At 41.8% G+C, this 26,744-nt stretch overlaps 1 protein-coding gene across 3 annotated transcripts in view; it reads right to left on the bottom strand.

The window, feature by feature from the left end:
• The window catches only part of atpsckmt (ATP synthase c subunit lysine N-methyltransferase), a 90,678-nt gene extending 64,093 nt beyond the window's left edge, over positions 1-26,585 (bottom strand). The window contains exons 1-2 of one of the 3 annotated variants that reach the window (XM_012964675.2): positions 26,474-26,585; positions 659-950 (exon numbers count right to left, since the gene is read on the bottom strand). In XM_012964675.2, coding sequence (XP_012820129.1) covers positions 659-940 — 282 coding nt within the window. In that variant the 5' untranslated portion in view covers positions 941-950; positions 26,474-26,585. Of the gene's footprint in view, positions 1-658; positions 951-26,473 lie in introns of those variants that run through there. The other 2 variants (XM_012964674.2, NM_001016023.3) reach the window with 2 other exon arrangements.
• Between the last annotated feature and the right edge of the window lie 159 nt (positions 26,586-26,744).

Below are 26,744 nucleotides of genomic sequence, written 5' to 3'. Positions count from 1 at the left end.
TCAGGATAATAAAAATCCCCCATTATTATCATTTGCCCCAAACTAGCAGCCTTTTCTATTTGCAACAGGAGCTGATCCTCCTCCTCCTCACTTACATTAGGGGGTCTATAACATACCCCTACAATTAATTTGGTAGATTCTTTACTATCTGTGAGAAGCTCAACACATATTGTAATATGGCACACATAAGCATGAAACTATCACCCTGTCGCTCACACGTCCGCTAACTTTTAATAAGCTTACTAATGCAACTGTTTTGAATATCAGAGACAAGTTAAGCATATTATTATACTCCATGTTGATAACGTATATATCAAATCCTATGTCATATTGTTTTCTCTTGCAATGGACATTATTTTGCACATGTGGAATCCGACATAAAAAATAAATAAAAATAATATTAAAAAAAAAAAAATGTAACTTGTAAGGAACGCCTCCAATAATCTACCGTAAGAGTGGGGGATCAAATAAAGAAAGATAATTAAAAAACACTGCTATGGTATATTGAAAGACATGCAAAAAAATAAGGTTTGGTTATGGAATTTTCAGACCAGCGGGATATTGTGCACATTTTATTTTCATGTGTTAAATACTTTCACAATATAAACATTTCTCACTTGATTTAAAGGGGTAATAAGAAAATACCATAGCAACTTACAATACGTCCATCGCCACTTCCAATATCGACCACAAGTCCACTTCTAGTCCGAATCATTTTTAACACATTTTCAACTTGAGCAGTTGTTGCAGGTACATAAGGAAGACAACATTTTCTCAGTGCTGGTGCCACAAATGGAGTTGCTACTGCATACAGGGCCACTAGTGTCCCACCCATAACTCCAGTAGCAATCAGACCCCATTTTTTTTTCTTGGGTTTGTTAGTGCTGGATACGATGGAATATTCTTTTAGAGTTTTGCTTTCATTGCATGATTTGGACATTGTTCAAAATCTTGTTCATAAAAAGAAAAAAAGCAAGAGTGACAAGCAAAAAATTAAAAATGAAAATATACAAATAAAACAAAGTTGTATACATTTGACTAAGAGACAGTAGAATTCACCATTTTTTTTAAATTTAAATTTTCAGTTTATCTGCTAAAACACTGAAAGCACATAGGAGCAAAAATGGAACTGTATTGACATATGCAAGTGGCTAGACATTTAAATAGCTTTCAAGCTGAGACAGTCCTTGCCCAGCTCCATTGTTTGTTAGTATGGATGTTTGTTAGTATGGAAAATCATAGATCAATTAAAAAGTAAAGTAGCCTACAAAAAGAGGAAGGAAAGGGTAAATGGTAGGGGGAGAAGAAAAAAAAGTTAAAAAAAAAAAAAGGGGGTGTGTGAAAATTAGACTTTGGACTGCCCCCTTATATGTACTTTCATAATAAACAACTCTACTTACTTTGTTTTTGCTCAATTTCCCACTAGATCAATGCAACTAGAAGAGTCTTCTATAGAAAAATACTTACATAGGCCGAACCTAAGAAAGGCCTTATCATGGTACTATACCCTATTATGGCAATCAACCCCAGACCTAGTAGCTAAGGCCAAAGAGAAATGGCAAAGAGATATACCGGACCTTGACAATGACATGTGGGACGATGCCCTAGAACAAGTCCCAGAAATAACAATGGCAGTCAGAGACAGTTTCATCCAAATTAAATGTATTAGTTGTGCCTACTTAACACCCCACAGTTTGGCAAAGCTGTATTCTCAAATATCTGACACATGTCCAAAATGTAACTCTGCTGTGGGCACCTTCCTGCATGTCTTCTGGGAGTGTCCGACCATTCAACAGTTATTGTCCACAGTTTTACAATGAAACATTGTCCTTCCCCAGTATTTTCTCTCCAAACGTATGCTTGTTGGGAGTGCTGGAAGACCTGGGGCTATCATCATATCAATGTTTGTGTTATCTGCAACTCCTATTCTATGTCAAAAAAGCTATTCTGTTAAAATGGAAATCTACTGCACCTCCAATCCTCACTTTCTGGAGGAAGGTTATCAATGATGTGTTACCGAAGCAGAAATTGGTCTATAAGCTGTCCAACCAAGCTTATTGCAGTATGGGATGTATGGCTAAATGCATAATCCTAATATTCATGCCAAGCTCACCAAGCCACATATGTTATCCTTCTTTTCTTTTTCCTTCTGCAGTGTTGTTAAAATGTGTACAGCATAAAATGTGTCACACCTAATTAGTCCTTCCTTAAAGGAGAATTAAAGGAGAAGGAAAGTCATTTTGAAAATTATTCTGCCGATAGATTTGCCACATTTGCTTTAATTCGTGATCTGTTTTGCTTCAAGTCCTTTCACCTGTTTGCTATAACGAAGACCTGGCTCTCTCAGAATGATAAAGCTATTGAGGCAGCTCACTCTTATGGCGACCTTTCCTTCTCTCATACTTCCCGCATTACTGGCCGTGGGGGAGGGGTAGGGGTTCTGCTCTCCCCTCATTGCCGGTTTAAACAAATCCCTATACCTCCTACTTTTAGGTTTCCTTCTTTTGAGGTGCATATGGTTCAGCTGTTTCACCCTCGTTCTGTGCGTGTGGCAGTTGTTTACAGACCTCCTTCTTCAAAATCCTTGGCCACATTTCTCTCTGACTTTGAATCTTGGCTCTCTTTTTTTCCTATGCTCTGACAACCCTGCAATTATTTTAGGTGATTTCAATTGCCATATAGATGACCCCTCTCAGCCCTGTCCCTCTCGATTTCCATCTAACCTCCTCCTTTGATCTCCAGCAGTGGACTAATACAGCTACCCATAAGGATGGTCATTTTCTCGTTCTGGTCTTTTCCAAAAATCTAGATCTATCTGCATTTAACAGCGAGCCTTTTCCTATTTCAGATCATCATCTAATCTCTTTTTCTATCTTGCACGCGTCTCCTTCTCCTTCTAACGCTCAGTCTAGAACCCTGATTCGCAACACTCAAATGGTTGATATAACTGCTCTCCCTAACTCTCTTTGTTCTAACCTCTCCTCCTTCTGTGCTTCCTCTCTGTTTTATCATCCAAAATAAACACCCATGCAACCCTGCAGCCGCAACGCAGTAGTGCCCGCAATCCCCGTCCCTGGCTTAACCCTCAGACATGATTTCTGCGCTCCTGTGCACGATCTGCTGAGCGCATTTGGAGGAAATCTTGTGTAAAAGCGGATTTCCTCCACTATAAATTTCTTATGGTGTGTGTCTCAATACTGCCCTATCCCAGGCCAAGCAAGTATACTATAACACACTTGTAAATAATAATAAATCAAACCCACGGCGCTTATCCTTCATATTTAACTCACTACTTCATCCTTCACCTAATGAATCAATCGTATCTGAACACCCGCCCCACGACTTTGCTGACTTCTTTAAAAGCAAAGTAGATTCTATTCGCAAACAATTTTCCCAACCTTCAGATACTGGTAATCTCAACCTTCCTCTTTCCGTATTTAGCTCCTAACAGAGTCTCATAACAGAGTCTGAAGTTCCTCAGCTTCTCCGATTCTCTCCACCTACTACCTGCTCACTGGATTCTATGCCCTCATCGCTACTAAAACAGTGTGCCCCTATCCTTACTCCAGCTCTTACCCACATATTCAATTCCTCTCTGGTTTCTGGTACTTTTCCCTCTCTATTCAAACAAGCATGTGTCAAACCCATTCTTAAAAAGGCAAGGCTGGACCCATCCTGCCTTTCTAACGACCGTCCCGCCTCTTTTCTGCCCCTAGCCTCTAAACTCCTGGAATGTCTTGTCTTTTCTTGTGTCACTAACTTCCTCTGCACCCATAATCTGCTGGACCCTATGCAGTCTGGTTTTCGGCCTGCACACTCAACTGAGACGGCCTTATGTAGAGTGGCAAATGATCTCCAGACTGCCAAGGCCAAAGGACGCTACTCAGTCCTCATTCTCCTAGACCTTTCCTCTGCTTTTGATACTGTTGACCATTCTGTCCTTAAAGGACAATGAAAGGTTAATATAAATTAAAAGTAAGTCTAAAGGCATTCTTTTCAAGTACTTACTGCATATCTAAATTCCCAGATCCCTGCTTGCTTCTGAGATATGGTGCTGGCAGCCTACAGCAGTGTGAAGACTACAGTGACATCACTGAAATCTCTCTGTCCTACCTGTAGGCTGCCAGTGGCAGCCTTCCTATTCTCTGAGCATGTGTGTAACTTGATCCTGTCTCCTGTTCTGAGCTACACATGCCCACCAGCCAATTAGAAGTTGATCTGGCAGAGGGGAGGGGGGGTAGGGAATGAAACACATGTGCAGTATGAAGCAAGGAGGGAAAGGAAGGGAGAATACCTTTTTAGAGATGGCTGCCTGTTCTAGAAAATGTGAAGTAAGTGTGACTGAGTAAATATTTGATTAGGTGAGCCAAAAGTGTGGCGTTTTTACTAAACAATAGGAGGACTATTGGGCAGTATGCTTTTTAAATTTTGACTTGCATTCTCCTTTAAGCAAATTCTCTATTCTCTGGGTATCCGGTATCAGGCTGCATCCTGGGTTCTCTTCTTATGTCTATAATCGCTCCTTCTCTGTTGCTCTTGCTAACAAATTCTCTACCCCAGTTCAGCTTAGTGTGGGGGTGCCTCAGGGCTCTCTGTGCTTGGTCCTTTGCTGTTCTCCCTGTACACTCTCTCTTTAGGAGACCTTATTTCTTCTTTTGGTCTTAAATATCACTTATATGCAGATGACATCCAGATATATTTAGACAAACCTGCACTAACCACTGATGTTCAAACCCAGATTGCTAACTGCCTCCTGGCTATATCCTCCTGGATGAACCAATGCCACATAAAACTTAACCTAGCTAAAACAGAGCTCACGGTCTTCCCGCCCAAGCCTAGCCCTTCTCCTCCTCCTTTCACCATTACTATTGATGGCATGACCATCAACCCTGTTAATTCTGCACGCTGCCTTGGGGTTATCTTTGACCAGTCCCTCTGCTTCTCTATCCATATTAATAACAATATTGCCAAGATACGCCCCTTTCTATCACAAGTAACAGCTAAAACACTAATGCATGCCCTTATCCTTTCCCGCTTAGATAACTGCAATCTCCTACTAACTGGCCTCCCAGACTCCCACCTCTCTCCACTGCAATCAATCTTAAACTCTGCTGCCAGGATCCTCCTGCTCTCTCCAAAGAGGGAACCTGTTCAGCCTCAATTAAGCTCTCTTGCATGGTTGCCTGTTAAGCAAAGGATAGCTTACAAAATCCTTCTGCTAGCATTCAAAGCCCTTCACTCCTGTGCTCCTCACTACATTTCTTCACTGGTCTCCCTGCATGTTCCTGGTCGTCTCCTCCGCTCCTCTCAGAGCCTCTTTTTATCCCATCCACACCCACTGCGCTCTCTCATCTTAAACCTTTCTATCTTGCTGCTCCTTACCTCTGGAACTCTATCCCTGAATCCCTTCCAATTTGTGCCTGTATGTTACCCAACCACTTAGATTGTAAGCTCTATAGGAGAGGGACCTCTTTCCTAATGTCTCATAACACATGGCACTTATTCCCTGTGCATTTATATATATATATTTATTGTATTTTTTATTTTTTTTTAATATTAGAACACTTGTCCCCGTGTGTAATTTTGTATTTTGTAAGATTGCACAGCGCTGCATACCCTTGTGGTGCTTTGTAAATAAAGTTATACATACATACATGCTACCTAGAACAATATATTTATTCTGCAGAAACCATTACCATACCTGAGTAAACAGCTTTAGAAGCTTTCTCCGTTTGCTTAAACGGGACATATACCATAAATTTTACAATGCACCAAAACCATGTAAAATAAAAGTAAGTGCTTTTATTTTAATACATTTGGGTTGAAATATGTCCATAACTGCTAGAAAACTGTGCTCTACCCAGTCCTTTCGCAAGCTTCCGGTTTTAGACTCTTCAGTATGTGGCTGGGGCCACCGGCCCTGATAGACTTCAGTAACAGAGCTGCAGCTACTTAAAGTGCAGTGAATATTGCATAGAGTGCGCAGGGCTTTGCGATGTCACAGGCAGTCCGTTCCTGCTCTGCTCGCTCCTCTCCCCGCCCCCTGGCAGCAGCAAAAGCAGAAAGACACAGAAAGAGTAAACTGGGAGGTGTTTTTCACTGCTACTGTTGCGTAAAGCCTGTCAGTCAGTGCTATGAACACTTCCTGTGGGAGACTGAAGCGACACTCCCATCTTTCATTTCGCTCTAGCTTCAGACTATGTTGTCTATGCAGCTCTCATATAAGGTAAAATGCTTTCAAAACATCTTTCTTTCTGCATCATGTCACATTTTGAGGGAGGCTGAATATTATAACTGAATATGAACTTTATATAAAATGTCTCCTTTAAGATAGCAGCTGCCATTTTAGGTAGATTCCTTCCTGCAGTCTTTAGCAGTTATAGCTGAGATCACACATTCCTAAGGGAGGGGGGAGGGAGTTCTTAGCATTCTGGTGGGAGGGGAGAGAAGGGAGAGAGAAGAGAGCTGTGCAGACACTGGCCCCCGGAATTAATGCTGTTTCTGAGAGAGGAAGTCAGACACTGTTTACAAAAAAGAAATGCTGTGTTTCTTTTGATAGAGGACCCAGTGCAGCATTACTGAAAGTGCTTATGGCTGTATTTACATAGACCTTTCTGATAAATCTTACTTTTTTCTTTTACCTTTCCTTTAAAGTTAAAGAAAACTGTAATGCCTTATAAAGCCACCAACCCCTTTACCAAATCATGTGACCCTGAATAACAGCTCCTTATAGTAGCTAAATGTATTCTAAAAATGTACATACATATATCAGTACATGAATATATCCAATATTATACAGCTGTTAAATGAAGGCATACATTTTTCTACTTCCATTTGTTGTCATACCATTTATACTGTAACCATAAAAAGTTCATAATGTTGTACTTGACTTTAAAGGAGAATGCAAGTCAAAATTTAAAAAGCATACTGCCCAATAGTCCTCCTATTGTTTAGTAAAAACGCCACACTTTTGGCTCACCTAATTAAATATTTACTCAGTCACACTTACTTCACATTTTCTAGAACAGGCAGCCATCTCTAAAAAGGTATTCTCCCTTCCTTTCCCTCCTTTCTTTTTGGTTTGAACCTCAATAAGTTTCTGACTGCACAGCGAGTTTGGGAGCTGCTAGCGAGTGTTGCATGTAATCTAACGTGTTGCATGTAGATTAAGTGTATAGCAGGCGTTAAAAACAAAAAAGGCGCTTGAAACTTAAAAGGCACTATACAAGGGATTGCACTCGGGAGACTGTAAGTACCCAGTTGCAATATGAGTTCCAGTATGATTGCTGGTGTGACTCAGTGTGCATCTTGTCGCATGTATGTGGTCCTAGAGCAGCAGTTCCATGCAGCATTTACTTGTGAGAGATGCAGGTGGGTTTTCCTCTTGGAATCTGAGGTGCAGAATCTAAGGGGGGAACTGGCAGCACTGAGGGCAGCTGCAAACATGGGGGAGAACAGGAGGCTCACTGAGCAACCACTGGCAGGGGCCGGTGTAGTGGGGGGTGGAGAAGGGAAAGTGGAGGTTAATGAGGGAGACAAATTTGTAACAGTTAAGAGGGGCAGTAGGGGACGCAGGGGTAGGGGGGCTGGTTCACAGCTTGTACAAACCAACAGATTTGCCGCTTTAGGTGAAGATGCTGGGGAAGGCAGCTCTGAGCTGGCATGTATGGAGCAGGCTGACTCTCGGAGCACCCTGGGAGCCGGCACCTCTAATACAGGTGGGGGGAATAGTGCTAGGAAGGGAAGGCAGGCTATAGTTGTAGGGGATTCAATTATTAGAAAGGTGGATAGGGTAATTTGTCGCAAAGACCCTACATGCCGAACTGTGTGTTGCTTGCCTGGTGCTAGGGTTCGGCATGTGGTGGAACGAGTGGACAGATTGTTGGGAGGGGCTGGGGAAGACCCGGCGGTCTTGGTACACATAGGTACCAATGACAAAGTTAGAGGAGGGGGGGAAGTCCTCAAGAATGATTTCAAAAAGCTAGGTGCGAAGTTGAGGGCGAGGACTTCCAAGGTAATTTTCTCAGAGATATTACCTGTGCCACGAGCAACATTAAGAAGGCAGCGGGAGCTTAGGGAGATTAATGCGTGGCTGAGAGATTGGTGCAGGGAGGAGGGCTTTGGGTTTCTCCAGAACTGGGCTGATTTCTCAATCGGCTACAAGCTCTTTGCCAGGGATGGGCTGCACCTCAATGTTGATGGGGCAGCTGCTTTGGGGGAAAAGATGGCTAGCGGGTTGGAGGAGATTTTAAACTAGGAGTGGGGGGGGAGGGTGCAGCGGGAAATTCTGTGGTAGACAGAATAGATGAGGTAGTGGGCATAGTAAGGGAAAATGGGGGAGGAGACTTGCTTCGGGATACTGATAATGGCAGGGAGGCCCATAAGTTGTTTACACGTCATTCTCACGCCGGAACCAGTATTAAATGTATGTTTACCAATGCAAGGAGTCTGACTGGTAAAATGGGAGAGCTGGAGGTACTGGCGTTGGAGCGGAAATATGATGTGATTGGTGTTGCTGAAACTTGGTTGAATGACTCTCATGACTGGGCTGTTAATATTGGGGGGTATACATTGTTTCGGAGGGACAGGGGCAATAGAAAAGGAGGAGGAGTGTGTCTGTTCGTTAAGCAGGAATTAAAAGCAAATATTAAGGAGAAAGTGATGGGGGTAACAGAGGGAACTGAATCCTTATGGGCTGAGCTTCTCACAGATAGTAAAGAATCTACCAAGCTAATTGTAGGGGTATGCTATAGACCCCCTAATGTAAGCAAAGAGGAGGAGGCCCAGCTCCTGTTGCAAATAGAAAAGGCTGCTAGTTTGGGGCAAGTGATAATAATGGGGGATTTTAATTACCCTGATATTGACTGGGGCAATAGTACTGCCAGGACAGTAAATGGGAACAAGTTTATAAACTTGCTGCATGACAACTTTATGTCACAGGTTGTTGAGGAGCCAACCAGGAACCATGCTAGACTAGATCTAGTGATCTCTAATGACCCAGAACATATAGCAAATGTGCAAGTGGTTGAACCCCTGGGTAATAGTGACCATAATGTTATTTCATTTGATGTTTGGTGCAGGAAACAAATTTACACGGGGGCAACAAAGACACTAAATTTTAGGAAGGCAAATTTTAGCTCCTTAAGGGCAGCGCTTCAGGGCATAGATTGGGGCATTATGTTTTCTGATAAAAAACACAGAGCAGAAATGGTTGTCATTTAAAATGATATTAAATCATTACTGTTCTCAATTCATTCCATTAATAAGAAAAAGTAGAAGTGTTAAGAATCACCCTATGTGGTTTAACTCTGAGGTAAAGAAGTTAAGAGGGAGAAAAAGGAAAGCTTTTAAGAAATATAAGTCAGAGGGGACAGTAGATGCGTTTAATGATTATAAACACTATAACAAGTGTTGTAAAACAGCAATCCGGAGGGCAAAGATAGAAAATGAGGAGCGCATCGCGGCCGAGGCCAAGACTAACCCCAAAAAGTTTTTTAAGTATATTAATAGTAAAAAGATGCAGGTTGAGGGTTTGGCCCCATTGAGTTATAGTAACAATATGGTTACAGCGGATACAGAAAAGGCAGATGTGCTTAACCAGTTCTTTTCTTCTGTGTATACAGTAGAGGAGCCAGAGGGCCAAGTCCCACCTAAGAGCTGCACTGTTGCCTCAGCTCCAAATACACAGTGGTTGGCACAGGATATGGTGCTTAAAGGGTTACACAAGATAAATATAAACAAGGCACCTGGGCCAGATGGAATACACCCTCGGGTACTGAGAGAGCTAGGGGCAGAATTGCAGTGGCCCTTGTTTCTGATATTCTCAGACTCGCTTTCATCAGGTATGGTACCTAGGGATTGGAAGAAGGCGAATGTCATTCCCATATTTAAAAAGGGAGTAAGATCTCAGCCTGGCAATTATAGGCCTGTAAGTTTGACATCCGTGGTGGGCAAGTTATTTGAAGGCTTGTTAAGGGATCACATACAAAATTATGTACTGGAGAATGGCATTATGAGCAGTAATCAGCATGGCTTTATGAAGGACAGGTCATGTCAGACCAATTTAATTGCTTTTTATGATGAGGTAAGTAAGAAGCTGGACAGTGGGGATGCAGTAGATATAATCTATTTGGATTTTGCCAAAGCATTTGATACCGTTCCCCATAAACGACTGCTTTCTAAGCTAAGGTCTATTGGTCTTAGTGAAGACGTTTGCACATGGATAGAAAACTGGCTACAGGATCGGGTACAGAGGGTGGTTGTTAATGGCACATTCTCTACTTGGAATAAGGTTCTCAGTGGGGTCCCTCAGGGTTCTGTACTGCGTCCACTTTTGTTTAATTTGTTCATAAATGACTTAGGGGAGGGTATTATGAGTAATTTATCAGTGTTTGCAGATGACACAAAACTCTGCAGAACAGTCAATTCTATCCAGGATGTGACATCCTTGCAGCAGGATCTTGACCAACTGGCAATCTGGGCAGCTAAGTGGCAGATGAGATTTAATGTGGATAAATGTAAGGTCATGCACCTGGGATGTAAAAATATGCAAGCCCCGTATACCCTTAATGGGACTGCACTAGGCAAATCCATAATGGAGAAGGACCTTGGAGTCCTTGTAGATAATAAACTTGGCTGTAGCAAGCAATGCCAGGCAGCAGCTGCAAGGGCAAACAAGGTTTTGAGCTGTATTAAAAGGGGTATAGATTCACGGGAGGAGAGGGTTATTCTTCCCCTTTACAGAGCGCTGGTAAGGCCCCATCTAGAATATGCTGTTCAGTTTTGGTCTCCAGTGCTCAAACAGGACATTATTGAGTTAGAGAGGGTCCAGAGAAGGGCAACTAAGCTGGTAAAGGGTATGGAAAGTCTCAGTTATGAAGAAAGACTGGCCAAGTTGGGTCTGTTTACACTGGAGAAGAGGCGCTTAAGAGGTGACATGATAACTATGTATAATTATATAAGGGGATCATATAATAACCTTTCTAATGCTTTATTTACCAGTAGGTCCTTCCAACGGACACGAGGGCACCCACTCCGTTTAGAAGAAGGGAGGTTCCATTTAAATATTCGGAAAGGATTTTTTACAGTGAGAGCTGTGAAGTTGTGGAATTCCCTCCCCGAGTCGTGCTGGCTGATACATTATATAACTTTAAGAAGGGGCTGGATGGATTCTTAGCAAGTGAGGGAATACAGGGTTATGGGAGATAGCTCTTAGTACTAGTTGATCCAGGGACTGGTCCGATTGCCATCTTGGAGTCAGGAAGGAATTTTTTCCCCTCTGCGGCAAATTAGAGAGGCTTCAGATGGGGTTTTTTGCCTTCCTCTGGATCAACTAGTAGTTAGGCAGGTTATATATAGGCATTATGGTTGAATTTGATGGACGTATGTCTTTTTTCAACCCAACTTACTATGCTTCATACTGCACATGTGTTTCATTCCCTCCCCCCCCTCCCCTGTGCCAGATCCGCTTCTGATTGGCTGGTGGGCATGTGTAGCTCAGAACAGGAGACAGGATCAAGTTACACACATGCTCAGAGAATAGGAAGGCTGCCACTGGCAGCCTACAGGTAGGACAGAGAGATTTCAGTGATGTCACTGTAGTCTTCACACTGCTGTAGGCTGCCAGCACCATATCTCAGAGAAGCAAGCAGGGATCTGGGAATTTAGATATGCAGTAAGTACTTAAAAATAATGGCTTTAGACTTACTTTTAATTTATATTAACCTTTCATTGTCCTTTAAAGAAAACGTTAAATGTCTCATTTGAACGGTAACTCATAAAATGTTTGTTACCAAAAACATTTTAGGGTCCATGCAGGAGGACCATAGAGTGAACCACTATTGTGACTATTGTATTTATTAGGGATGCACGGAATCCAAGATTCTGTATTTGGTTTAATCCATGGTCTTGGCTGAACCAAATCCAAATTAGCATATGCTAATTAGGATTTGGATGGGTTAAATGTCCGCGTGAAGATGGAAGTGAAAATTTTTGTTTACCCCTTCTGTAAAGTAATTATCCTATGCTAATTAGGACTGGTTCGGTATTTGACTGAATCCTTGGGATGGATTCGGGGGTTCGGCCGCATATATTGTATTTATATTTGGGAATATGAGTCTTTGTGGTTACTGTATGCTGGTGCTGCTTAAAGTTATTTTATTTGGTGCTGATTATAGGTATATATACAAGGGGGCTGTTTGTTAAAGGAAAACCCCCAGAATGAATACTTAACCAACAGATAGTTTATATCATGTTAAGTGACCTATTAAAGGATCTTACCAAACTAGAGTATATATAGTATTGTCCTTTTACATCTTTTACATCAGTGTTATGCAAAATTAGTATTTCTTCCATGGCAAACACAACTTCATGTGGCTTTTCTCGAATATAAAGTACATAATATAAGGCACATAAGGTCAAGTAAAAATATATTTTAACATGATAAATGTTTTCTTGTAATAAAAGCTCTGGTGTACATTCCTTGTGTGAAATAAAAAAGAGCCATGAATATCCTGTAAATTATATCATTATAAAATGAGCTTAGTGATGTCACATCTGTCAATGAAACTTGTTTATTATAATACATAATGTACCCCCAGTTGTAAAATATGAGAATATTAGAAGTCACCTTAGAGTTTATTATTAATTCTCAGTGACTTATAATATCCCTTTACAACAGGAGGTAGGTGTCCCTAACTGGAGTAGGGCTTCCTGTGCATAATCATCCCTGTTCTGAACAACTATTGCATCACCTTTATTACACATCTTCAAACTGACCTGCTTTTCATAAGAGAGTGACCCCCTTTTGATGCAACATCCTGCTGTCCTGGATTTCTGGCTGATTGACCTGCTTCTCCCTGGATTGCCCTTGTTTAATTAACGATTTGTTTCAGAGAACACGCAGGAAAAAACTAAAGACTTCAAGTCGGGTGCAGGCACATGTAGCCGATATACGCATGAAAATGCAAGACTTTGCATTATCTCGCATTTTCATGCGTATATCGGCTACATGTGCCTGCACCCGAGCGTATCTCATTCATTCGGGTGCAGGCACAAGTAGCAGGCGTAGGGCTGAATTTTCGCCAAGCGTTTTTCCGCTTGCCGAAAATATCAGCCCTACGCCATGTCTGCCATCAGCCTAAGGAAGCCTTGTCAATCACAGGAAACTTCAAATAAATTTAAGAGACTGCTGATGGCAGACGTGGCGTTTTTACGCTGTGTATTTTCTCCGCCTATGGGAATGGTATGTAGTATAAACTCTAGTGAAACAAACTTAAATAAAAACAGACAAAGTTGATTGGGTGGATAAAATGGCCGCAGCTGTTTATTACGAAATTTCTCATAAAGCCATATATTGTTTTATACAGAGAAAAATGTTGTTTTAAACTTCCTAGCCAGCCCATGGAGAACCAAATGTCCTAGGCTGCCTAATCATTTAAAGGAGAAGAATACTTAGCCCCGCCTTACCTTACAAGCCAGGATGTTGTCTCGACCCGAAAACAACTTGAAACATACAACTCTCTCCACGCCAACAACACTTTAAATATATAAAGTGGTGTTGGCACACTTCCACTTAATCATTGCTTTTTCTATAGCATTTTGAATGCCTACATTGAAAATATCATGAACACCATCAACATCCTGCAGGCCATGTTTAAAGATACCAGGAACTTGGCTAAATTATGGTTAATTTTCCTCTTGCAACGTTCTAAAGGCTTTTGACGAATATCTCTTAACCAGGGTTGTCGGGAAATTATTTTGGACCATATGATAATGGTATCTGGCAAAGTAAAATGAAGTTTAGCAAGATCTCTATGCATGCAATTAATAAGATCAATTGTTTTCATGCGACCGATGTCATTGCCCCCCAAATGAATGAAAATAATATCTAGTACACCCCATTTTGAATGTAACTTAGCAATCATAACATTTAAATCGCTCCACCTAGCACCTCGCAATCCAAACCAAATGATATTTGCTTCTTTTGTCGAGAAACCTAAATTAAGGCCATAATTCCTCGCTTGTGTTCTTCTTCGGGCCCGGAAAATAAAAGAGTAACCCACTATCCAGATTGAAAACGCTGGGGAATGTTTTGATTCAACTTGTTGAAGCATAAATGAGATTAAAACGACTACATCATTACCCAAAATATTCTTTTTAAATTCTGACCATGTTCTCCATACTTTTACATATGCAGACCATGTCTTTTGTTTAACAGAGCGCACCAGCCAATCTCTTAATTTGACAGCGGAATATTCCAGATAGTGTGGGCAAGGATATCCTTCCTGCTCTGCCTCTCCTGCTAGCCACCTGAATCGATCGAGCTGAAAACGAGACAAAGCATCTGCTAAATTATTTTGGCAACCTGGGATGTGCTTTGCTCTGAGCCAAATATTATACTTTAAAGCCAAGAAAACTAATTGCCTCATAATTTTAATTACTGGAGAAAATTTATCTGAAAGATAATGTTTATAACTTGAACCACTCCCATATAAGGAGCAAAATAACAAAATATGCTTATTGGCTAATAAGGGGCCCCAAATTTCCAAAGCTACTAACACTGGGAAAATTTCTAACAAAACTAAGTTCCCTGTCAATTCTTGCTCCCTCCATTCAGCAGGCCAGGCTGCGCAGCACCAACGGCCAGACAAATAAGCCCCGAAACCAGTTGATCCAGCAGCATCTGTAAACAACTGAATGGCTGAGTTCTCAATAAATTCCTCCTGCCAACAAGTTCTCCCATTGGATATCGACAAAAACTGTTGCCATACTAACAAATCCTCTTTCACCGAGCTTGGAACGTGTAAATGCCAATTAGGATTGTTTATTCCCATGGTTAAATAAATAAGCCGCCTATTAAAGACACGGCCCATTGAAATTATCAATGATTGTATATGCTTCAATTTTAATTTTTTAGCCCCCAAAGCACTCGAAATTAAGCTTTTAAGTTTTGAAATTTTAGTTTCAAGTAACCTAAATTCCATTAAAATTGTATCAATTTCAATGCCTAAAAATTGCAAAGAAGTTGTTGGGGTGACAGTTTTTTCCCTCGCAATGGGAACTCCAAATATTTGTTAAAAATATGGAAAAGTATTAAGAATGCTGCAGGTGTCTGAACCCTTTGGGCCTAAAAATAAAAAATCATCAAGATAATGAATCACCAAATTGGATCCAGACTCAAACTTTATAACCCATTCAATGAAATTGACAAATAATTCAAAATATTTACAGGAAATAGAACAACCCATAGGAAGACATTTGTCATAGAAATATGCTCCTTGAAAATGAAATCCCAGCAAATAATAGGAATCAGGATATATTGGTAACAACCTAAAGACTGATTCAATATCTGTTTTTGCAAGTAACACACCTTGGCCACATTTCTGAACTAACTCAATTGCTTTATCAAAAGAAGAATACTCAACTGAGCATAACTCAGGAGAAATTCCATCGTTTACAGAAGGGCCTTTGGAATATGATAAATGATGAATTAGGCGATATGCGCCTAATTCTTTTTTGGGAACTACCCCCCAGGGGTGAAATTCTCATATTCCTTATAGGTATGTCTGAAAAGCACCTGCAATTCTATTATTTGACAGCTCTTTCTTTAATTTTTTAGAAACTATTTTGGGAAGTAAATAAGCAGATTTCAAATTGTCAACTAAAACAGGAGACCATTTAAAATCATCGGTAGGAATTTGGAAGCCAAAAGAGAATCCAAATTCAATTATTTCCGCTGTCCGTTTGTCTGGGTACATTTTTAGATATGGCAACATTTCGCTGATTTTCACTGGTGTTATCAGCTCTAACTCCGGGTTCTTTGGCATTTGTCTTATTAGCAATGCTGAGGAATCTCTCGTGCTTGTAATGGCAGTTATTCTGCCATTTACAAAAATTCTTACTAGCAGAGTTAGTTGGTTGAGGTCTAGGTGTAAGCATGCCCATCCACAAATCTATATCCTTTGAACCCCAAGTCATAGATTTGTGCACAGACATTTTTTGGTGAAATCTATCCTCATATATAAACCAAGCCACTCCCCCATAGCTTCTATAGGCTTCTAGTATGATATCCAGGTGCTTAAACAAACCTGGCCCAAATTGAGGATGCTTTTCACATAGTACAGTGCTGTCCAACTTCTGCGGTGCCGAGGGCCGGAATTTCTCTAGCATACATGGTGGAGGGCTGCTAATGGAAGCCAGTTTTTGGCCACTCCCCTTTTTTGAACCACATCCACTTCAAACCACACCCATTTTATCACAATGGTGGTAATGCAGCAAAAATCCAAATGCTTGGTCCTCACTGCAGGGATATCAAGTTATTCATATATGAAAGAATTATATTTTGTCATATTAAGACACACCCTTAAATCCAAATGCCTCCTCCTCTCCTGTGGATAGCACAGCAACCCCCAGCAACATAACTACACACCTTAGGGACCATTTAATGGCTGTTTCCAACTACTAACACATACAGGCAGCATAGGGCAGGCAGAGTATGGCACACACAGGCAGCACTCTGCCTCCCTTATGCTGCCTATGTGTGCCATACTCTACCTGCCCTATGCTGCCTGTGTGTGCCATACTCTGCCTACCCTATGCTAACTGTGTGTTCCATACACATAAAGTTATGGTTAAATGTGTAATTAAAATGTCAGAAAATGTTTATATAATAAAGGCTTGAGAACCCATCTGAGCCTGGAGTTGTGTTAGATTTAAAGGAACAGTTACACCAAAAAATGAAAGTTTTATAAAGTAGTTAAAATACAATGCACTGTTGCCCTGCACTTGTAAAAGTTGTGTGTTTGCTACAGTAACACTGCTATAGTTTATATAAATAAGCTGCTGTGTGGGGGCAGCCATTCAAACTGGAAAAAAGGAGAAAATGCACAGGTCAAATAGCAGATAACAGATCTAATAAGCTCTGTAGCTCACTGAAAAACATGCTGCAGCACTCCGATTCCGTGTAGAAAATGTTAATTGTGGCAACAAACTAGGCCAGATAAGCTCTGTAAAATACAATAGTGTTTTATCTGTTTTCTGCTATGTGCCTGTGCCTTTTCTCATTTAAATGGCTGCCCCTGTGGCTACACAGCAGCTTGTACAGTGCAGGCCAGAAGTACATCATATTCTAATTACTTTTAAACAGTTTCATTTTTTGATGTTACTATTCAAGGTCTGACTTACTTCATCAATCATGAAAGGGCTGTCCAACAGGTCCCGCTAATTAGGTGGTATAGGTGATAAGGTAACCTGATTAACCAGATTTTTGACAGTTTGAAGGGGAAAAGGGGTTTTCGGTAAAGATCTGTATAATATTTATGGAATTCAGATAATATTAAAAGAGGATGGGATGTAAGGTTTCCAGATTTTTGTGTCGAATATTATAGGTAATGTTTAGGCCTTTTAGTTTTTGTGTGAACAGTTTTTGTTTTTTTTTTTAATTAAATTTGGAACAGAATTTGTATCTGCTCAAAACTCCGGAGTTAGAATCTGACGTTATCATTTTGTGGCTAGAGTAAGGTTGACTTTAAATAGTTGTTCTGCAGCTTAGAGTTGTTAAAGTTAAGTGAGGGTCAGGTTTTTCCCTTTTTTTTCATTGCACTGCCAACTAAATGACCAAGCCCATATCATTAGTCAAATAGAAATGGTATGTAGTGTGTCATGGGGGCGCCATCTGAATTCAACCAGTTTGACCAACAAGCCAGCCAAGACCAGAATTACTGGAGAGTGGTTGAACAGGTTGTAGACTGTATAGAGGAATAAAGTGCATTTAGAATCAAATTGTCCAATATGAATATATGGTCTATTCTGGTATATATAGAAAACGTGTAAATATTTTTTAAATATGAATAAAAAGTACAGCATCCTGGGTTTGTTCTCATCAAATGTGGACTACCTGTAGATTCTTATTATTAGATCTTATTATTATTTTAACCTATTTATTTTCTACAAAAAAGCTTGTTCAAATGTAGAGGACGACTGAGAGCATTTTAAGTTATCCAGAGTTTAAGCACAAATTTGTCTCTAGAAAGTACCAATTCTCGTTGTTGGTGTAATAAGATTTTGTTTTCTAAGTTTTTGACGCCAGGTCATTATCTACTTATTGATCATGATCCACTTGGGAGACTAAAAATAAAATAGATCAGTGCTGTCCAACTTCTACGGTGCCGAGGGCCGGAATTTCTCTAGCATACATGGTGGAGGGCCGCTAATGGAAGCCAGTTTTGACCACTCCCCTTTTTGAAACCACACCCACTTCAAACCACACCTATTTTATCACAATGGTGGTAGCACAGCAAAATCCCAAATGCTTGGTCCTTACTGTGGGGATATCAACCATCATTCATATGTGAAAGAATTATGTCATATTAAGATATACATATTCCATATGCCTCCTGCTCCCCTGTGGATAGCAGAGCAACCCCCAGTACATTATTACACACCTTAGGGACCATTTAATGGCTATTTCCAACTGCTAACAAACTCCCACAACAAACCCCTGCCAGGTTCACCTCCCACAAGCAGCATAGGGCAAGCAGAGTATGGCACACACAGGCAGCACTCTGCCTGTCCTATGCTGTCTGTGTGTGTCATACTCTGCCTGCCCTTCCCTGCCTGTGTGTGCCATACTCTGCCTTCCCTATGCTGCCTCTGTGTGCCATACTCTGCCTTTGTGCGCCATACTCTGCCTGCCCTACCCTGACTGTTTGGGCCATACTCTGCCTGCCCTACCCTTCCTGTGTGTGCCATACCCTCCCTGACGTATGCTGCCTGTGTGTGCCATACTCTACCTGCCCTATGCTGGCTGTATGTGCCATACTCTGCCTACAGTACCTATGTCTGAGGTGTGAAGAAGTGAACAATGGGAGTGATTACAGTCTGAGCCTGAGGTGTGAACACTGCAGGGGGTGAACAATGCAGGTATTAAAAGGTGTGAAAAACACAGGGGATTACATTTTTAAACAATACAGAGGGATTACAGCCTGAATCTGAGGTGAGAACCATGCAGGGGGCCAGTTAATCTCAGTACTGATACCATTTAATGCTTACTCAAAGGTAAGCCATCAAAGCAGCCAGACAGGTGGGGGGCCACACAGAGGGGGGTCGCGGGCCGCCAGTTGGACAGCACTGAAATAGATGAAGCGGTGACATATACATTTGAGGCAGGGATTATTAATGATTCCAACAAAGAGTTTCTTATTACAAAGCTACAAAGTATGAAGCTACTTTTAGCCCTTTTGACCCTCATCACTGTACTGCAATTTGAAATCTGATTTCTCCACTTCCCTACCCACTCAGAAGCAATGTTCCAATATCTTGCTCTGAAGAGACCTTACAAGGTCCAAGGCTCTTTGCAAGTTTGGATACATGGAATTATTAGACTGTATTATACCAGTTCTGAATGCACAGGAACATTAATGAGTATTTTTCTGTGTTTTGCCATGTGGTTGTCTCTGGTCATGATTCCTTGAGTAAGACTTAAAGCTTATCATTTTTGGTTTTAAAAATGTATGTGTGTAGCTTGAGACATGTGAATACCTTCTGATTTAATAAGGCTTTATACTGCAAATCACAATAAGTACAATTCTATAAGCTTGTGCCAGCATGGCTGTACTGTATATGCAATAGATCTTGGCAGACACATTTAATTGCCTTCTATGAGGAGGTGAGCAGAAACATCAACACTGAGGTGGCAGTAAAAATGAAAATGATGCTCAAATATACATGTCAGTATATTCTCCTTTTAAGCATAAAAAAGCATCGCAAAGCAAAACCTTTATAGTTTGGTAAAAGCATTGGCATTGAGGTTGATTAGGAAAACTGATTAGGAAAATACAGTAGTTAGATGGGACAGCTGAAACTTTTATTAGGTACAACAAGGCCAATAATATATAGAAAAAGTCTATCAGGCAAACTAAAATAGAGACTAAAAAGGGGATTGTATCAAAGACAAAAACAAATCCAAAATTATGTTTTTAAATATGTAAATAGTAAAAAAAAATTAAGCAAAAAGGGGTGGGTGCCTTAGTAACAGCTTGAGACCATTTGGTTGATGAGCGCAGGGAAAAAGAAGAAATTTTAAACTTCTATAACGGAGGAGTCACCAAATGAAGGTTTCATTTTGAACAGACCCAATTTTAAAAAATTTAACTACTGGGTGACTCTGATTGAAGGTCCAATGCAGTGCACAGTCTGCCACATGTATGCAGTTGTAGAACAACAGTTCCAAAGTGCTTACCTCTGTTGTGGATGTGAGCAAATTGCCACTCTAGAGACTCGTGTTAGAGCCCCAGAGGAACAAGTTGCTACACTATTTTCGACTGACAATCTTGAGAGGAGTCACTTGCTCACTGAGCAGAAGCTAGTGGGGTCAGATAGTTTGGGGGAAGGGGAGCAGCGAAAAGATGATGAGGCAGTAAGCTGGGTGACAGTTAGAAAATCTAGTGTGGGCAAAAGAAAAAAGGGAGGCTGTGTCAGGATTTGTGCATCCAAACAGATTTGCCAGATTGTGTGAAGAAGATAGAAGGGTGAACTCAGGACTGGCAGTTCTAGATGGGGTTGATCTCTCTAACAGCCAGGAGACCAGTTTCTCTATTAGTGGTGGGGAGGAGAGAAGAACTAGGCCTAAACAGAATGTGGTTATAGTGGACTGAATCATTAGGAAAGTGGACATCTGTCGAACGGATCGTTACAACCGAACAGTTTGCTGTCTTCCTGGTGCCAGGGTTTGGCATATGGTTGATCGGGACCTTAAAGAGTGAGTTCAGGGATCTAGGCTCTAAGATTAAGGAAAGGTCCTCCAATGTAATTTTTTCATAAGTTTTGCCGGTGCCACATGCAAGTTTAGGGAGACAGCAGGAGCTTAGGGGGCTAAATGTGTGGCTAAAGTCTTGGTGTAGGAAGGAAGGGTTTGCGTTCCTAGAGCACTGGGCTGGCTTTTCTTTAGGGTACAATCAATATAGCCGTCACGGATTGCACCTCAATGGAAGGTGGTCCGCTGTGCTAGGGGAGAGAATGGCTAAAAGGCTGGAGGAGTGTTTAAACTAGATGGGGGGGTGAGCTAGAGTTTTATGGGAGAGCTAGTGTAGAGGGGCAGTGGGATTATCAAAGGGTCACGGGGGAGGAGTAAGGGGGGCATAAAGTTTACCAGATAAGGAGCTTCCATTGTTACAAAGGAAACAGCCTAATAATCACCTTAACTCTTAACTCTCCGTTACTAATGTAAATATCAGAGAAATCGCAGCTGCATGCTGGCTAATGCACGGAGCTTGTCAGGTAAATTAGGAGAGCTGGAGGCCATTGCATGTACTGTAAATTATTATTTAATTGGTATCACTGAGACCTGGTGAGATGGAACATGCGACTGGGCTCTGAATTTAAATGGTTACACCCTTCCAAGGAGGGACAGAGGGATTAAAAAGGGTGCAGGGGTTTGTCTTCATGTAAAGTCAGATTTAAAGCCATGTGCTAAAGAAATTACCAAGGAAAATGTGGAATCTCTTTGGGTAGAAATTTCAGTAGGGCTAAAGGTTACAAAGAAAATTATCATTGGTGTATGCTATAAACCACCCCGTAAAAATGAGGAGAATAAGGCCCAGCAACTACTGCAAATGTAGGGGATTATAGGCAGATAGGGGATGTTCTTTTTTCCCATAAAAATGATCAGTACACCAGAGGCCACCCCTTTAGATTAGAGGAACAGAGCTTCCATTTGAAGCAGCGTAAATGGTTTTTCACAGTGAGGGCAGTGAGGTTGTGGAATGACCCAACTACTGGCCATATGTATTTGGTCGATCTGTCTGACCACCAACTTTAAGGTGTGGCGTGAAGTAGATGCTAGTTTATATATACTGACTGCTGGAGGAGAAAGTGAAGCACAGTAAGTGTAAAGTGAATAATGTACGCCCTATTGTAAGATATAACGATATTATAAGTCCCCAAGGCTTTCCATGACCATACAAAGGCTTGTGGCTGAAAGTGTTTTTATACCGGTCATGGAACTCCGAGATAGTTCTTAAAATCATCATATATTCCAAAAGGGGGTCCATTATTTATTATAATACACAAGTTTTAACTTGACAAATTACATTACTAAACCAATTATTAATGATGACATCACCAGTATTGTTTTAAGGTTATATCTAGTATAAATAAATTTGAAGCAACTGGACTTGTTTGGTAATCATTGAAGACGTTTCACTACTCATCCGAGCAGCTTCTTCAGTTCAACTGACTGGATTCCACTAATCCAATCACAATGGCACTATGTAACTCTTCAGAAAGGTGACATCTGAAACTCACAGAGGTGTGAATGCTGTGGAGTTACTTTGAAAGGATTACCAAAGTATCATGCAACTCTTCAAACAGGTGTTACTTGTTAGAGTTGCATGAATGGATGTGTGAAGAGTTCTGAAACTGCCGGGGTACAGATGTTAGAACAGCATTGTATGTAGCAGACAGATGGTGTCGAAGTCCCCCGCCTCTGTTAAGGGATGGTTTCTCCACTTTGACATGAATGGCCTCTTTTACACCTCTTTCAAACCAGCGGTCTTCTTTGTCCAAAATTTGGACATTGCTATTTTCAAAAGAGTGTCCCTTGTCTTTTAGGTGTAGAAATACAGCAGAGTCCTGGCCTGTAGTGTTCGCCCTCCTATGCTGAGCCATTCGCTTGGAGAGCAGTTGCTTTGTTTCACCAATGTAAAGGTCTGTGCACTCCTCGCTACACTGGACTGCGTATACAACATTGCTTTGTTTTTCCTTTGGTGTTGGATCCTTTGGGTGTACAAGTTTTTGTCTCAGTGTGTTGCTAGGTTTGAAAAACACAGGGATGTGGTGTTTGTTGAAAATTCTCCTGAGTTTCTCCGACACTCCTGCTACATAGGGGATGACTGTATTGCGCCTTCTCTCTGCCTCAGGATGGTTATTCCTTTTGGTGTTCCTGTTCGGCTTAGTTGCTCTTGTTTTGACAAAGGCCCAGTCTGGGTAGCCACAAGCTTTCAGTGCTCCTCTGAGATGTTTACATTCCTTGTCCTTGGACTCTGTATCAGTTGTCACACTTTCCGCCCTGTGGTGTAGAGTTCTAATGACACCCAGTTTGTGTTCCAGCGGATGGTGGGAATCGAACAACAGATATTGATCCGTGTGAGTGGGTTTCCTGTATACTTCTGTTTTCAAGATACCCCCCTCTTGAATGGATATCAAAACAGTCCAAAAAAGCAAGTTTGTTCTCATGGACATCCTCCCTTGTGAACTTGATGTTGTTGTCCACTGAGTTAATGTGTTCTGAAAAGGCCGCCACTTCGTTGGATCTGATTTTAACCCACGTGTCATCTACATACCTGAACCAGTGACTTGGTGTAGTTCCATTGAATGTGAGTAGGACCTTCCTTTCCACTTCTTCCATATACAAGTTTGCTACAATGGGAGAAACTGGTGAACCCATTGCACAGCCATGTTTTTGCCTGTAAAATTGGTCCTTGTATCTGAAGTATGTGGTGTTCAGGCACAAATCTAACAATAAACATACTTGGTTGGGACTGAGTTTCGTTCTGCTGCTGAGGGTGTTATCTTTCTGCAGTCGATTTCTTACAGTCTCAGTAGCCTCTGTGGTAGGTATACATGTGAACAGTGAAGTGACATCATATGATACCATAGTTTCTTCTGCCTCTAGTTTGATTCCTTGAATCTTGGTGACAAACTCTTTGGCATTTTGGATATGATGCACTGTTTTACCTACCAATGGGGCTAAGATGTTGGCCAAGTATTTTGCAATGCTGTAAGTCACTGAATTAATGCTGCTGACAATAGGCCTGAGTGGTGCTCCATCTTTATGTATCTTGGGGAGTCCATATAAGCATGGTGTAGCTTCTCTGGGGTACAGGCGGTGGTATAAAGCTCCACCACTGAGGACTTCCCATACCAGTCAGTTGAACTGAAGAAGCTGCTCGGATGAGCAGTGAAACGTCTTCAATGATTACCAAACAAGTCCAGTTGCTTCAAATTTATTTATACTAGATATACCATGACCTGGATGAATGAAAATCTTCATAGACATTTAAGGTTATAATATACATAATATACTTGGCTCATGTGTCTGCACTCTATCCAGTTACAACTCAGGGTGCACGATCAAATGTTTTTTAACACAGTACCAAGAAACGCTGATCCATCTTGTTCATGTGTGATAACCTTTGACTAGATAGAAAGCAGTCACCTTGGAACTGTAGTGACCCATAGGGTTTAGCTCCCCTATGGCTTTAAATCCTACCACTTCACTTATTCTACTGTTACTAGGCCTATGTAGAGCTGGGCGGTATGACCAAAAATTTATATCACGGTATTTTTCAAAATTATATCGGTATCACGGTATTTGACGGTATATAAATAAAAAATAAATAATAAATATTGGTGTCAACCCCCAACCCCCCCCCCAACCCCAACCCCGACCCCCCCAACCACAACCCCAACACCAACACCCCCCCCACAACCCCAACACCCCCCCCACAACTCCAACCCCCCCACAACCCCGACCCCCCCAACCCCAACACCCCCCCCCACAACCCCAACACCCCCCTCCCACAACTCCAACCACAACCCTCCCACAACTCCAACCACAACCCCCCAGCAGAACTTACCCAACTTGTGGTTCCTCCAGCGATGCGTCCTAGCGACGTCGCGTGCGCGCTGACGTCACATGCGCGCTGACGTCACATGCGCACGGGCGCAACCCGGATATAATTGAAGAAAAATAACAGGAGGCGCGCATACCGGTGTAGCGGTATGTTTAAAAACCATATCGGTTTTTTTTTAAAAACCGGTATACCGCCCAGCACTAGTCCTATGTATCTAGTTTGCACTATACTTTATATCCCATTGGTTTAGTCTGGTTGACCACTCCCATTGCAGATTGATATAATGTCTAGCAAGGAGGAGTGGCATTTTCTTTGGCTGCCTTCTGTTCACCCAACAACAGCTCCACTGACCCTGGGTGCAGAAATAGGCCCCAGTATAGCCAAGCCATTACCCCAGAGCTTAATACCCACTCTGGTGAAGTCGGGGACAGGGCCCCGTGAACGAGGTTTAGAAAAGAATAGCAGTACTTGTTATAGCACCCTCTGGGAGAGCCCCAACTAGAAGACAGCTGGAAGTATTCCTTCCATCCAGCAATGTTGCCTTAGCTCAGGGCCACGGACTAGTGACAGGATACAGGTTAGTATAAACCATGATCTATGCCCAGCCGTAGGACCCACAAGAGTTAAAGGTTATCAACCTGAGGATTGGAATAAATATCCAGACTGCCTTCCAAAGTGGTGCCCAGCTTTAACCTGCCCAGACTCCAAAAGAGGTGGGATAAACCGGTGGCATCCTCCTTTGTTATCCTCAGTGGGTTCTGCTATTTCTGCCTCTGTTTATGTGAGTATGCATGGCACATGACTTAAGGACTATTTTTTCAGTATCATCACTGGGCATATGGGTTACAAGATAATACTACTAGGGACACAGATGAAAATATCAGTTTTAAAGGAGACATACTGGATAAATGGGAAAAACCTTATTTTGTAGGCCATTATGAATAATATACGGTGCTGGTTTCACTTTGTGCTAAAAATGAATCCTCTCTGTAAAAATGGCCCCTTTATTGGAGGTCCCTATAGATCCTATCACTTCTCCGTCCAGTGTGAAATGAAGAGTGGGCGTGTCCTAACGGTCCCTGCCAGAGGCACAGTAGGAGGGGGAGAGCCAATCACAGCCCTGCAGTCACACAAGCAAAGACAGGCTTCAGTTCCCTATCAGGTCAGCCTAGCTGCTGATTGGTTCCCAGGGTCGGACTGGGGGGTGCAGGGCCCACCGGGGCTCCCGCCCCAGGGGCCCTGCAGGTGCCCCAGCTGCGTCCCCTAACCCCCCCGCAGGGCCCCCGCCTGACGTCCTCCCCGAGCGTGTATAAATTGAACGCGTCAGGGAGGAACAATCAGTAGGGGGAGCGCCGGCAAAGGTCGGACTGGGCCACTGGGGCCCACTAGGGCCGGGGCCCACCGGGATTTTTCCCGGTGTCCCGGTGGCCCAGTCCGACCCTGTTGGTTCCTATCCTACAGTGCAGTGTATGGAGGGCCACCGGCTCCCCAGCTCATCCAGAGAATTCTGCCAGCAGGAAGTGGAACTGATTAATGTCTCAATAAATCAGTCAGAAACACAACTTTTTAAAGCACAATCCTTCTATATCTAGAGGAGTATAATTCACTGGTACATTCTTAATTTGTATAGGATATGTCTTCTTTAAGTCTAGAGTTTTTATGATATTGCACTAAAACCTTATCTGACAATAGTGTACAGTGTTATTTACTTTGATCTTTAGCGACCTTCTTTTATAAAATAATCATTTTCATTTACACAAATTGCCAAGAAAAAAATTTCCATGTATTACCTAGTATTGGTTAAAAAAAAAAACAGAGGGGCAAAGGGAGGAATCACTGACCTTCACGAAATTGACAAAGTATACAGACGATATCGTTACGCTACGGAAGAATCAGTAAACCCATGATACGACGAGCTTCTGCTGCGGAACAGCAGGAAGGGGAGGAGATAACTTCTTGCCAAGCACATGTACAGCAATAAGATACTTTCACTTAACGGACCAAGTAGTTTAAAAATATAAAGACTTTCGACTCCTACACGCAAACAAGCTTGCTGGCTGCGGTGCCAACAGTTTACTGTGAGTGCGTTAATAAAATTCGCAGTTTATTGTA

Source organism: Xenopus tropicalis, chromosome 6 (genome assembly GCF_000004195.4).
Source record: "Xenopus tropicalis strain Nigerian chromosome 6, UCB_Xtro_10.0, whole genome shotgun sequence".
NCBI classification, from domain to species: Eukaryota; Metazoa; Chordata; class Amphibia; order Anura; family Pipidae; genus Xenopus; species Xenopus tropicalis.
This window is presented reverse-complemented; position numbering and strand designations above follow the sequence as displayed.